Source organism: Lithobates pipiens, unplaced genomic scaffold, assembly GCF_037356315.1.
Source record: "Lithobates pipiens isolate NorthernLeopardFrog02 unplaced genomic scaffold, aLitPip1_a1.2 Scaffold_27, whole genome shotgun sequence".
Classification (NCBI taxonomy): domain Eukaryota; kingdom Metazoa; phylum Chordata; class Amphibia; order Anura; family Ranidae; genus Lithobates; species Lithobates pipiens.
In genome coordinates, this window is record NW_027507788.1 from 34,376,790 (window position 1) to 34,389,640 (window position 12,851).

The 12,851-nt window shown below is 51.5% G+C and overlaps 1 protein-coding gene across 2 annotated transcripts; it reads left to right on the plus strand.

The window, feature by feature from the left end:
* The first annotated feature begins 306 nt into the window (after positions 1–306).
* LOC143933757 (uncharacterized) lies at positions 307–6,705 on the plus strand. Of its 2 annotated transcripts, none has more exons than XM_077456756.1 (2): positions 307–534; positions 3,753–6,705. In XM_077456756.1, the coding sequence occupies exons 1-2, from the start codon at positions 414–416 to the stop codon at positions 4,532–4,534; spliced, it is 903 nt and encodes a 300-aa protein (XP_077312882.1). In that variant the 5' UTR covers positions 307–413; the 3' UTR covers positions 4,535–6,705. The 2 variants fall into 2 exon arrangements, with proteins under 2 accessions (XP_077312882.1, XP_077312881.1); XM_077456755.1 differs by lacking the exon at positions 307–534 and adding an exon at positions 920–1,179.
* Positions 6,706–12,851: the final 6,146 nt, after the last annotated feature.

Below are 12,851 nucleotides of genomic sequence, written 5' to 3' on the forward strand. Positions count from 1 at the left end.
TGAAGACTTAGTTACGTCTACTCAATTGAAAAATGATGTGCCCCATTTGGTGCTCTATTGTCGCACTGGCGCCATTGAAACCTTCCATTCGAGTGTTCTCAAATATCGGAGAAAACGATTACATTATCGGTTGAACTCCATGGAGGCTCGAACAAAGCTGGCCATTCTGTCCCACAACAACAATGTAGAGAAGCACGGATTAAGAATGAAATGATATAAGGAGTGCTGGACATGACAGTGTGGATGAGGGACACAGAGGGTTAAGCTTTAGGGGGTGGAGTTCAGGAAAAGGTTTGCAGGAAACAAGTTCAGTGTAGGGGAGGGGTCACATAAAAGGGAGAGGTGTGGCTTTAAGGAATCATTCGGAGCCCAGTGTGACACAGAGGAGGCAGTTTTTTCGCTGCTCCTCTGCTATGGCGGACCTCGAGGGACTCTTCGCGCGGCTGCGACGGGCGGCGGAGGTGCACGGTGCGGACTGGCTGCGGGAACGTGTGGGTGACCTGGCGGACGGCGATGTGGACGGCGGCGGGACAGGTGAGGTTCCACTGCGCGCGCGGAGGTCTCGGCCTCCGGCGCGTTTTTCTCCTGGGCCTACTCCTCGGCCGCCTCGTGACTCCCGGAGCCCGGGGGTGGACCGATCGGTCCCCCCGGCAAAACGGCAGGTTATCGGCTCCCCCCGGTCCGGGCGGTCGGTGCGCCGCCGACCGGAGGGGGGCGGGGCTTCGCGGCCGCATGGAAATGGCGCCGGGACCGCACGGGGCCCGGTGGAGGTGGGGGGGAGTGTGGATGGCTCTGGGTCGGCAGGCCAAGGGGGGGTGCACGTGGCGGGGGATCTGCGGCATGCTGGGTCTGGGGCCAGCATCCGCTCGGTGGGGGGGAGGGGGGCGCTCCGGGGGGGTCGCATGCTGGAGGGGGGGGAGGGAGGGTCGCAGAAGGCTGCCAAGGTGCCTGGCAGGGCTGGTTTTAGACGCCGGCATGCCGGGGGCGGCGGGGGGAGGAGGACATTGCCTGCAGTCCCGGATCGCAGGGACCGGATGGACCGCGCGGAGCACAGGGGGATGGCCGCGTCCCCGGTGCGCGCTGGAGAGGTCGGTTCGGAGAGCGAGCTGTCCCAGGAGGAGGAGGGGTCCTTTTCTGCACCCGGACCGGTACCGGTCGCCGAGGCCCCTGGGGGCCCGGGTAAGTTGCGGGAGTCTACATTGCTGGCGGATGCCTTGCGGGATCTGATGGGGGTGGCGCAGGGGGGTGCGGTACCCACGGGATCCCGGGACGTATTGGGGGGGTTGCGGCAGGTTCAGCGCAGGGGGCGGGGCCTGTGGCCCCGGGGGGGCCGTCAGGTCAGTTGCAGGAGCTGTTGGGGGGGCTGCAGGCCCTGGTTGGTAAGTTTGCTGGGGGCTCCGGGTCGCCTCAGGTGGCCCCCTGGATGGGTACTGTGGGGGGGGCCGGGGGGGCGGAGGTCATTCCTGCGCGGGATGCACCGCCTGCTGCGGTGTCGGGGAGCATGGATGCGGGGGCTGTGGGCTCGGGGGTCCCCCCGGTGCCCGCGGACCCGGGGGCGCGGTCTGACCTGGTTAGGATCGCGGATGCTGCCCGGTGCGAAGTCTATGTTTGTTTCGAAGGCCCATTGGGGGCGCATTTGAAGCAGGAGGTGCGGGACAAGATCGGCAAGGGTGAGTATGTGGAGATTTTCTCTTTGCTCCCCCTCGAGAAATTTAATTTGGACAGGGTTAAGCCGGACAGTTCCAAGAAGGACGACGAGGAGAAACGTAGGTATCGGCTGATCCCGCGCACATTTGCAAATTGGCTTCAGGCGTTCGCTATCTTGGCTAGCGTGATAGGGGAAAAGAACCCCGAGCATTGCTCGGCGTTATTTTGTTACCTGGACGCGATTGGGGAGGCTCACCGAGTGTATGGAGGGCTGGCTTGGCTGCGCTATGATGAGCAGTTTCGTCAGCGTAAGGCAGTGCGGGCTGACCTGCGGTGGGATCACAAGGACATAAGCCTCTGGATGAGGCTTATGTCTGCTCCGCGGGCGCCCACTCCGTTTCTTCAGGGGGGGGCCGGGAGTGCGTCTTCCTCGGGACTGCCGGCCGGAAAGAAGTGGGGGGTGTGCTGGCCCTTTAATGAAGGGGCTTGTAAATTCGGAGGCGCGTGCCGCTTCAAGCATGAGTGCTCCGGGTGCGGCGGCACCCACCCCCTGTCCCGCTGTTTCAAAAAAGGTCAGCGTGCCGGTGCCGCCGGTCACAAAAGGGATGACGCCGGTGAACCTGGGAAGGATGCTTCCTTTCCTAAATAGGTATCCGGATGGTGCGGCGGCGCGGGGGTTAATTCTGGGTTTTCGGGACGGTTTTAGGATTCCCTGTTCTTTGGGAGGGGTGCCGCCGTTGGCCAGGAATTTGCGATCAGCTTTAGATCACCCGGGGGTGGTGGATGACAAATTGGGTAAAGAGGTGGCGCTGGGCCGGATGGGTGGTCCTTTCGAAGTGCAGCCGTGGGGGGACCTGGTGGTCTCCCCGTTGGGTGTAGTTCCTAAGAAGGAGCCGGGGAAGTTTCGCTTGATTCATCACCTGTCTTTTCCGAAAGGGGGGTCGGTCAATGATTTCATTGACCCGGAGGCGTGTACGGTTTCCTACACGTCTTTTGACGCGGCGGTACGGTGGGTCAGGCGGTATGGTCGTGGGGCTCTCATGGCCAAGGCGGATGTGGAATCGGCGTTTCGCCTTCTGCCGGTCCACCCGGACAGCTTCCGGCTGTTGGGATGCCATTGGCGGGGCAAGTTTTATGTGGACTTGTGCCTGCCCATGGGTTGTTCCATTTCATGCGCCTATTTTGAAGCTTTTAGTTCATTTTTGGAATGGGTGGTGAGAGATGTTTCGGGCCTGGAGTCGGTCATCCACTATTTGGATGATTTTCTGTGCGTGGGCCCGCCTGCCTCCAATGTGTGTGCGATTCTTCTGTCCACGTTGCAGCACATTGCGGGCAGGTTCGGGGTGCCGTTGGCGGGGGATAAGACGGAAGGCCCGGTGACGGAATTGAGTTTTTTGGGAATCGTGATTGATTCTATGGCAATGGAGTGTCGCTTGCCAGAGAATAAATTACGGGATCTGCAGGCGGAGTTGGCAGGCATGCAGGGCCGGCCGAAGGTTCAGCTTCGGGCCCTGCAGTCCCTGTTGGGCAAGCTGAATTTCGCTTGCCGGATCATCCCTATGGGCCGTGTGTTCTGCCGACGGCTGTCGGGGGCCACTGCCGGGGTAACCGCCCCTACCCACTTCGTGCGTTTGCGAAGGGAACACCGGGAGGACCTGCGGGCTTGGCATGAATTTTTGGAGTCGTATAATGGGCGGGCTATGTGGATGTCGGGGCCAGTGAGCAACTTCGATGTGGAGTTGGTTACTGACGCGGCTGGCTCAACGGGTTATGGGGCATTTTTCCGGGGTCGGTGGAGTGCGGAACCTTGGCCACGCTCATGGGAGGTTGCGGGGTTGTTGGGCAATTTGGTTTTGCTAGAATTGTTCCCGATAGTGGTGGCATTGGAGCTGTGGGGGGCGGAGTTTCGTAATTTGAAGTTGCGCATCAATTGCGATAACATGGGGGTGGTCCAGGTCCTCAATCGGATGACTGCTTCCTCCCCCCCGGTCATCCGGCTGCTGCGACACCTGGTCTTTCGCTGTTTGCGGCTCAATGTTTACGTTTATGCTGTGCACGTACCTGGGGTGGAGAATTCTTTGGCTGACTCGCTCTCTCGTTTTCAGTGGGACAAGTTCCGGCAGCTGGCGCCGGGAGCGGAGGAGTCGGGGGCGCCATGCCCCGGGTGGATGTGGGAACTTCCCTTGGAATCGCCGCAGGTTGGTTAAAAAGGTCGTTGAGTGAGGCTACATGGTCCGCTTATTCTAGAGTGTGGGCGGAATGGTGGGCGTTCCTGCGGGAGGTTGGAGTGGCTGGTCGGGGCTCCGACCGGCGCTGGGTGGTATTGTACTGGGTTGCCCGGAACATTGAGACGGGCCTGTCTCCCGCGTCTATTGAGCGGAAGCTGGCGGGGTTGGCCTTTTTGTTCAAACTGTGGGGGGAGCCGGACGGGACGAAAGATTTTTGGGTGAGGCAAACGTTGAAGGGGTACAGGAGGGATTGGAAGGGTAGGGATGCGCGCCGGCCGGTGTCATTTGACAATTTGGTGGCAATTTGTTCTCGGCTGGTGGACGTTTGCTCGTCTGCTTACGAGACCGTTCTGTTTACGGCAGCGTTTTCGTTGGCGTTTTATGGGGCTTTTAGGATTGGGGAGTTGGTGTGTCGCTCAAAACGGGTGGCTGGGGGTCTGTTGGATCAGGATGTGCAGGTGGTTGCGGATCGGGTGAGTATACGGTTGCGTAGGTCTAAGACTGATCAACGGGGCAAGGGAGTGGCGATTACGCTGCTCGCCCTGCCGGGCTCGGTAGTGTGCCCGGTGGCGGCGGTACGGGCTTTCCGGGCGGTGCGGCCTGTGGGGGCGGGCCCCTTTTTGGTGCACGAGGAGGGCTCTTTTCTATCCCGTTTTTAGTTTGTGTCGGTCTTTCGGCAATGCCTGAGGGCGGTGGGTTTGGATGAGCGGGACTACGCGTCCCACTCTTTTCGGATTGGGGCGGCCACGGAAGCGGCTCGATGTGGGCTGGAGGAGGCGGTGGTTCGCCGGATTGGTAGATGGGAGTCCCGGAGGTTCCGGTCCTATGTCCGGCCGCAGTTGCTACTGGGGTAAGGAGGGTGCGGCTGGGGGTTGTTTGCTGTGGGATTTATGGGGGGGAGGACTGTGCTTGTAACATTCTTTGGTTGTTGTGTTATTTCTCTTGTTTTCATTCCAGATGGAGGTTCTCAACGCCTCGTTTGGATCCTGGGGCATTCGTACGTCTGCTGGGGGGCCAGGAGAGGTGATTCTCTACCAGCAGGCAGGCAATTAGGTATCCCCAGGGAGGTAGCTAGGGTGATGTGGTTGGGTTTCCCGGGCATGAGGTGGGAGCGTGTCATGAGGGAGGTGGAGCGTTTCGCTTTGAGGGATAGGCCCCCGGATGTGCTGGTTGTTCATGCGGGGGGCAATGACCTGGGAGTTCGGAAAGTGAAGGACATTTTGGCGGATATCAAGGCTGATGTGTTGCGCATGCGAGTCCTTTTCCCGGGCACCATTTTGGTGTGGTCGGACATTGTGGCCAGAACGGTGTGGCGGGGGGCCAGGTCTTTAGCCAGCCTTGAGAAAACCAGGATTAGGGTTAATAAGGTTGTTGGGCGGTTTGTAGTGCAGAACGGGGGCATTGTGGTAAGACACAGGGAATTGGAGGTGAATGTAGGGCTTTATCTTAGGCGGGATGGCGTTCATCTATCGGATGTGGGGATTGACCTCTGGTCCTTTGGCTTACAGGAGGGCATACAGAAAGCTCTTCGGGTGTGGGGCGGCCCTCAAGGTTGAGGGGGTCACCCTTTCGGGCTGTGGCGGTGTGTTTTCTGGTGGTTTCTGACGGTAGACAGGTACTCAGAAGGGATCTGAGGGTGTGGGGGGCTCATCTAACGATCGGCCCCTCTGGGTATTCCTGAACGTTGGAGGGAATACGGTTATGTTCACTGGCGGAAGTTGTCTCCGACCGGTCACAGGTGGAGGCCTTTGGGAAGTTGGTCAGGTGTACCGCAGTGATTGGGTATTGGCTTAAGTGTGGTCACCGTCAGAGATCACCAGAATGGGCAGTTAATGTTAATTAAAATGTGGTTTAATGTTAATAAAGTTATTTATATTTATATATTTATATATATTTATATATTTATATATTTTCATATTTACAAGTTATTGGAGTAATTTTGAGTTATGTTTAATAAAGGCTGTTGTGGCCAGTTTACTCCAACCTATGGTGTGGTCTCGTTTCTAATAGATAAGGAATAGTATAAGGGGAACATTCAGACTACACTAGTCAAGAGAAGCACGGATTAAGAATGAAATGATATAAGGAGTGCTGGACATGACAGTGTGGATGAGGGACACAGAGGGTTAAGCTTTAGGGGGTGGAGTTCAGGAAAAGGTTTGCAGGAAACAAGTTCAGTGTAGGGGAGGGGTCACATAAAAGGGAGAGGTGTGGCTTTAAGGAATCATTCGGAGCCCAGTGTGACACAGAGGAGGCAGTTTTTCCCACCCTCCCGCCCTATTGTTATGTGTTTGTTTTGTGGTGTTTTGTTGCTGGTCTTTTTCTTCTTTTGCAGGTTTCATCGGTTGTCACGGCAGCTGAAAGTTTTTCGTGTTGGCGGTGTGTTTTCTGGTGGTTTCTGACGGTAGACAGGTACTCAGAAGGGATCTGAGGGTGTGGGGGGCTCATCTAACGATCGGCCCCTCTGGGTATTCCTGAACGTTGGAGGGAATACGGTTATGTTCACTGGCGGAAGTTGTCTCCGACCGGTCACAGGTGGAGGCCTTTGGGAAGTTGGTCAGGTGTACCGCAGTGATTGGGTATTGGCTTAAGTGTGGTCACCGTCAGAGATCACCAGAATGGGCAGTTAATGTTAATTAAAATGTGGTTTAATGTTAATAAAGTTATTTATATTTATATATTTATATATATTTATATATTTATATATTTTCATATTTACAAGTTATTGGAGTAATTTTGAGTTATGTTTAATAAAGGCTGTTGTGGCCAGTTTACTCCAACCTATGGTGTGGTCTCGTTTCTAATAGATAAGGAATAGTATAAGGGGAACATTCAGACTACACTAGTCATGGTCGCTCGCAAGCTATTGTTCGCAGACAGACCAAGAGAACTGGAGAGCTGGGCGCGAAAAGAACTGCTTTAGAGCACCCACGTTCCAGAAAGAAATGGATAGTGCGATAGTTCAAAAATCTATGATCCCGTAAGCCACAAGCATTTTTCAAAAATAATGAGTACTATAGTGAGTGTTGCCGCTGGAAAACTAAAACTGTCGTGGAAGTCGAAAGACGAGCTTCTGCCAGCAAATATAGCTTCTTCCGAAAGACCATTAAAAAAGATGCAGTGTCCAAACACATGTCACGTTTTCCTTTACTTGTGGACGAAGAATCGATGTCATGAACGTATGTGATAAAAACTAAAAGTTAGTGTTTTTTCTTATTTACTTTTTTGAAAATATGTAATAGATATATTTATGCCTGATAATTTGGTGCACAAGATATTGATTTAGGAATAAGGTATGTTTTTTTTTTAAAGGTTAGTATTACATTTATCTAAAATGTATATTTGATTTAAAAAAAGTAACAATCTATATAACATATACAAATAATGTAGTATTTTTTTTTATTTGACATTTATTACGAATATTTAAATTCGAATAGGTTTGGACAACGGCAATTAGTTACGAAAAAATCGTTTAATACTCTAAATACTAAAAGATGATTTAATCATTTAAAATATAATTTATTCACCTTCTAAATTTTGTCATTAAAATGATATTGTAATATTTTTTTTTCTTTTTCAAAGTAAAATTTGCATTGGTAAACAATAAATTTTTTCTTAACATTAAAAAAAAAAATTCTTTTATATTCCTATAACATGTCTTACTATTATATTTATATAAAAGAAACTTGATTTAATTAATAACTAGACCAGAATTAAAAAAATAAAAAACAATAAATGAAATTTTCAAAATTTTTATTATTTGGGCAGCACAGTGGTATAGTGGTTAGCACTCTCACCTAGCAGTAAGAAGGGTCACTGGTTCAAATCCCAACCATGACACTACCTGCTTGGAGTTTGCATGTTCTCCCTGTGCCTGCGTGGGTTTCCTCCGGGTACTCCGGTTTCCTCCCACAATCCAAAGACATGCAGGTAGGTTAATTGGCTTCTGTCTAAAATTGTCCCTAGTATATGAATGGGGACCTTGGATTGTGGGCTCCTTGAGGGTAGGGACCGATGTGAGTGTGCAATGTACAGGGATAGGGGCAATTGTAGACACTCACTCAGGTTGAACTGGATGGACTGGTGTCTTTATTCAACCTAACAAACTATGAAACTATGAAACTATTAAAGCACTTCTCAAATAACATTGCACATTTAAATGAAAATTTTTATTAACAAAAAATTTTGGTAAATTCAGTTTAATATTGTTTGAAAATCTAAAATTCCAAGGCCATGTCTCCAGCGTCATAATCATTAGAATATTTAAAACCAACATATTCACCATCTGGGTCTGGAAATGCTGCTCTTACTGCATGAACGGCACAGGAAGGTATGGGTCTTCGATTACCCTTGCCCAGATATCCGTGTATCCATGCAGTGAACGCTTTATAAGAAGTTTTTCTCAAATTTCTGTAATCAATAAAATAAATAGATTGTAGACAAGATTAGTTTTAGAAACTTTACCTAAAATTTTACACACATAGATATTTTATTTGTAGACAGGATACTAATTGATCATCAGAGTAATGTGTAAAATGTTTATTTTTAAATTAATACCTATTGTCATCGGCATTTGGTACACGAGATGTCGATTGGTGGATAATCGTTAATATAATAGTAGTATTCATCCTGTCCACGACCATGTTTTTAAAAATGGTCGATTGAGTAATGCAGACTGAACCCTCCTCAATGTTTTCCTTTACATTTGCGAGTTCTTGGCAGCATACACACTCTCTTGCAGTTGGCATGGCACGACAATTGCCACATTCACACCAGTCTGTGTTATCTAATCTTCTTTGAAGCCGAAGTTCTTCTTCTGTTTCCGAGTTAGGCAACAAAAAAGGTTGAGATGGTGGATTATTCGGAAAGCTTGGGTCGTCATGAACTGTCGGATATTTTGACCACATTCTTTGTAAAAGATCTCTCCTCTAATATATTTAAAAAAATATATATATAAGTATCATTACTATTTCTATAGATTCAAATTATATTATATATCTATATATATATATCTATAAATATAGATATATATATATATGTGGGAAGGCTGGCCATGTCCAGCCGCCTGTTTCTTCCAGTGTGGGGAGAGGGGGGGTGTGATCGGTTGGCCCGGCTCCTCTCTCTTCCCACGTTTGCCATGTCCAGCCGCCTGTTTCTTCCAGTGTGGGGAGAGGGGGGGTGTGATCGGTCGGCCCGGCTCCTCTCTCTTCCCACGTTTGCCATGTCCAGCTGCCTGTTTCTTCCAGTGTGGGGAGAGGGGGGGGGTGATCGATGATCGGCCGCCCCAGCTCCTCTCTCCCCACATGTTTGCTCCGTCCACCCGCCCGCCGGTTCTTCCAGTGTGGGGAGAGGGGGGGTGATCGGCGATCGGCCGCCCCCGCTCCTCTCTCCCCACATGTTCGCTCCGTCCACCCGCCCGCCGTTTCTTCCAGTGTGGGGAGAGGGGGGGGTGATCGGCGATCGGCCGCCCCCACTCCTCTCTCCCCACATGTTCGCTCCGTCCACCCGCCCGCCGTTTCTTCCAGTGTGGGGAGGGGGGGTGATCGGTCGCCCCAGCTCCTCTCTCTCCCCACGTGTGTGGTGCTCCGTCTGCCTGATGGTTCCAGGGGGGGGCTCCATGTGGCGGCCGTCGGCTGCTTCTCCCTGGGGGGGGCTGCTGCTCGCATGGCGGCAGGGGGGGGGAGGGGATGGTCGGTCACCGCTGGCTCCGCTCCCCGTGCATGTCTTTGGCTAGAACTGCCGTGAGCCCGCCTGGTGATCGGTCAGCTGCTGGATCCTCTCTCCCCTTGCTCATGTGAGGGGGGGGGGTGGTATCGGTCGGCTGCCTAAGTTGTGCATCTCTCTGTGCCCTGGTGCTCGGAAGGGGGATGGGATGTCACCCACCTGTTGCTCCTTTCCTCCCCGCAGTACAGACTGGCACCTCTGCTGAAGTGATGGAGGATCTCAGTCCACCCAGGTTCCTGCTTTATTTGTTGGTTTTTCTTTGATCGGTGTTATTGTGGTCAGCCCGGGTGTCTCTGTGGTAGCTTCCATCAGCAATTTTCTGTAGTAGCGTTCTGTTATAGCGTTTTTCCAGTGTTTTTCTGTCATAGCGTTCTGCCAGCGTTTTTTCCGTCATAGCGTTCTGCCAGCGTTTTTCTGTCATAGCGTTCTGCCTGCATTTTTCTGTCATAGCGTTCTGCCCAGCATTTTCTGTCACAGCGTTCTGCCCAGCATTTTCTGTCACAGCGTTCGGCTCAGCATTTTCTGTCACAGCGTTCGGCTCAGCATTTTCTGTCACAGCGTTCGGCCCAGCATTTTTTCTGTCACATCGTTCGGCCCAGCATTTTCTGTCACTGCGCTCGGCCCAGCATTTTTCTGTCACTGCGCTCGGCCCAGCATTTTCTGTCACTGCGCTCGGCCCAACATTTTCTGTCACTGCGCTCGGCCCAGCATTTTCTGTCACTGCGCTCGGCCCAGCATTTTCTGTCACTGCGCTCGGCCCAGCATTTTCTGTCACTGCGCTCGGCCCAGCATTTTCTGTCACTGCGCTCGGCCCAGCATTTTCTGTCACTGCGCTCGGCCCAGCATTTTCTGTCACTGCGCTCGGCCCAGCATTTTCTGTCACTGCGCTCGGCCCAGCATTTTCTGTCACTGCGTTCGGCCCAGCATTTTCTGTCACTGCGTTCGGCCCAGCATTTTCTGTCACAGCGTTCGGCCCAGCATTTTCTGTTACAGCGTTCAGCCCAGCATTTTCTGTCTCAGCGTTCTGCCCAGCATTTTCTGTCTCAGCGTTCTGCCCAGCATTTTCTGTCACAGCGTTCTGCCCAGCATTTTCTGTCTCAGCGTTCTGCCCAGCATTTTCTGTCTCAGCGTTCTGCCCAGCATTTTCTGTCTCAGCGTTCTGCCCAGCATTTTCTGTCACAGCGTTCTGCCCAGATTTTTCTGTCACAACGTTTGGCCCAGCATTTCTGTCATAGCGTTCTATCTAGCTTTCCTGTCATAGCGTTCTGTCCAGCATTTCTGTCACAGCGTTCTGTCCAGGTTTCGGTCATAGCATTCAGTCCAGTTTTCTGTCACAGCGTTCTGTTCAGCATTTTCTGTCATAGCGTTCGGCCCAGCATTTCTGTCATAGCGTTCTAGCTAGCTTTCCTGTTATAGCGTTCTGTCCAGCATTTCTGTCACAGCGTTCTTTCCAGGTTTCGGTCATAGCATTCAGTCCAGTTTTTCTGTCACAGCGTTCTGTTCAGCATTTTCTGTCATAGCGTTCTGCCCAGCATTTCTGTCACAGCGTTCGGTCCAGCATTTCTGTCACAAAGTTCGGTCCAGCATTTCTGTCATAACGTTCGGCCCAGCATTTTCTGTCATAACGTTCGGCCCAGCATTTTCTGTCATGACGTTCGGCCCAGCATTTTCTGTCACAACGTTCGGCCCAGCATTTTCTGTCATAACGTTCGGCCCAGCAATTCTGTCATAGCGATTGGTCCAGCATTCTAGGTTATAGCATTCTTTCTAGCTTTCCTGTCATAGCGTTCTGTCCAGGTTCGGTCACAGCATTTAGTCTAGCTTTTTCCGTCATAGCGTTCGGTCCAGTATTTCCGTCATAGCGTTCGGTCCAGTATTTCCGTCATAGCGTTCGGTCCAGTATTTCCGTCATAGCGCTCTGTCCAGCATGGCGGTCATAGTGGTTTGCCCCTGGGTTCCTGTCATAGCATCCTGCCCGGCATGTCTGTCATAGCTTTCCGGCCCAGGTTATCTGTCGGTGTTCTGCCCCTGGAGTTCTGTCATAGCATACTGCCAGCATGTCTGTCATAGCGTTCTGCCCCGGGATTTCAGTCATCGTTCTACCCAGGTTAACTTTTAGCATTTCTGTCATGGCATTGTCGTGACATTTTTTCTGTCAGTATTTCTGTCATAGCGTTTCTGCTCAGCGTTTCTGTCATGGTGTTTCAACCTCTGTGTTGGCTTCAGAGTTCTCAGAAGGGCGTTGTTCACTTATGACATATTCTGGTTAGGTTTGTCTGCATTGATTGTCATGTCTCATCGTATCTGTGTTCATGTTTGTACCGGGGTCAGTTAGCTAGGGCTCGCACATCGGGATCTGTCACGTCTACAGGTCCATACGGGCTGAGGTTTCGTTATTAAAGCGGGATTCCGCTCTTTTTTTTTTCTTTCTTACCTGTGTTACAGGTGGGCGACTGCTACCTTCGCTTAGCATCCACATCCGGCGTTTTTTTGACCCCCGGCGCGACGATTCTTTTCCTCAGGATGACTTTTAAAAAAGTGCTCTGGCATTTTCCATTTTAAGTGTGGGCGTCTGAAGCCCACAGGCATTTACTTCCTGTATATCGATGACGCTCGGCTCCCAGCATGCTCCGCTCCATCTCGCACATGCTCAGTGTGCAATGGTGGTAATGGCAGATACAGCTGCCTGCCCACTTTAAAAATGGCAAATTCGGACACGCCCTTGTCACGTGACCGGCATCCTAACGAAATCTCACGAGATTTCGCAATTTCATTGTCCCCCCATGGATTCTTGGGAAATTTCCCAGGGACCATTGCGAGGACGATAACCACGCCTACTCCCACGGGAGGACAACCCAGAAGTCAGCAGAAACATCTGAAATAAAAGGTAAGTAAAGAATATTTTTTTTATTCAGGGTTCATTTAGGTAAGTATTCTATCTTGTGATTTTAATAATATGAAGTTAAATTTTTAGGTACCAAACCGCTTTAATGATTGTTGACCACAATCTTCTCGCCTGTATACGTACGTACGTCATACGATGCATGTTCATTCACCACACCTGTACGTCTACCCACCACGGTCTGTGGGTACTCTAGGCCTGAGTTTCTGTTAATTACCTGTCTCTGCGCTGCAGGTTACTCGGGTTAACTCACTATTTCTCAACTCACACACGGGGGGGGGGGGTTCATCATTAGGTTCATTCATGCGCTGTGGTCTTGACTTTTCTGCCATGTTCTCATTCTTAGGTAG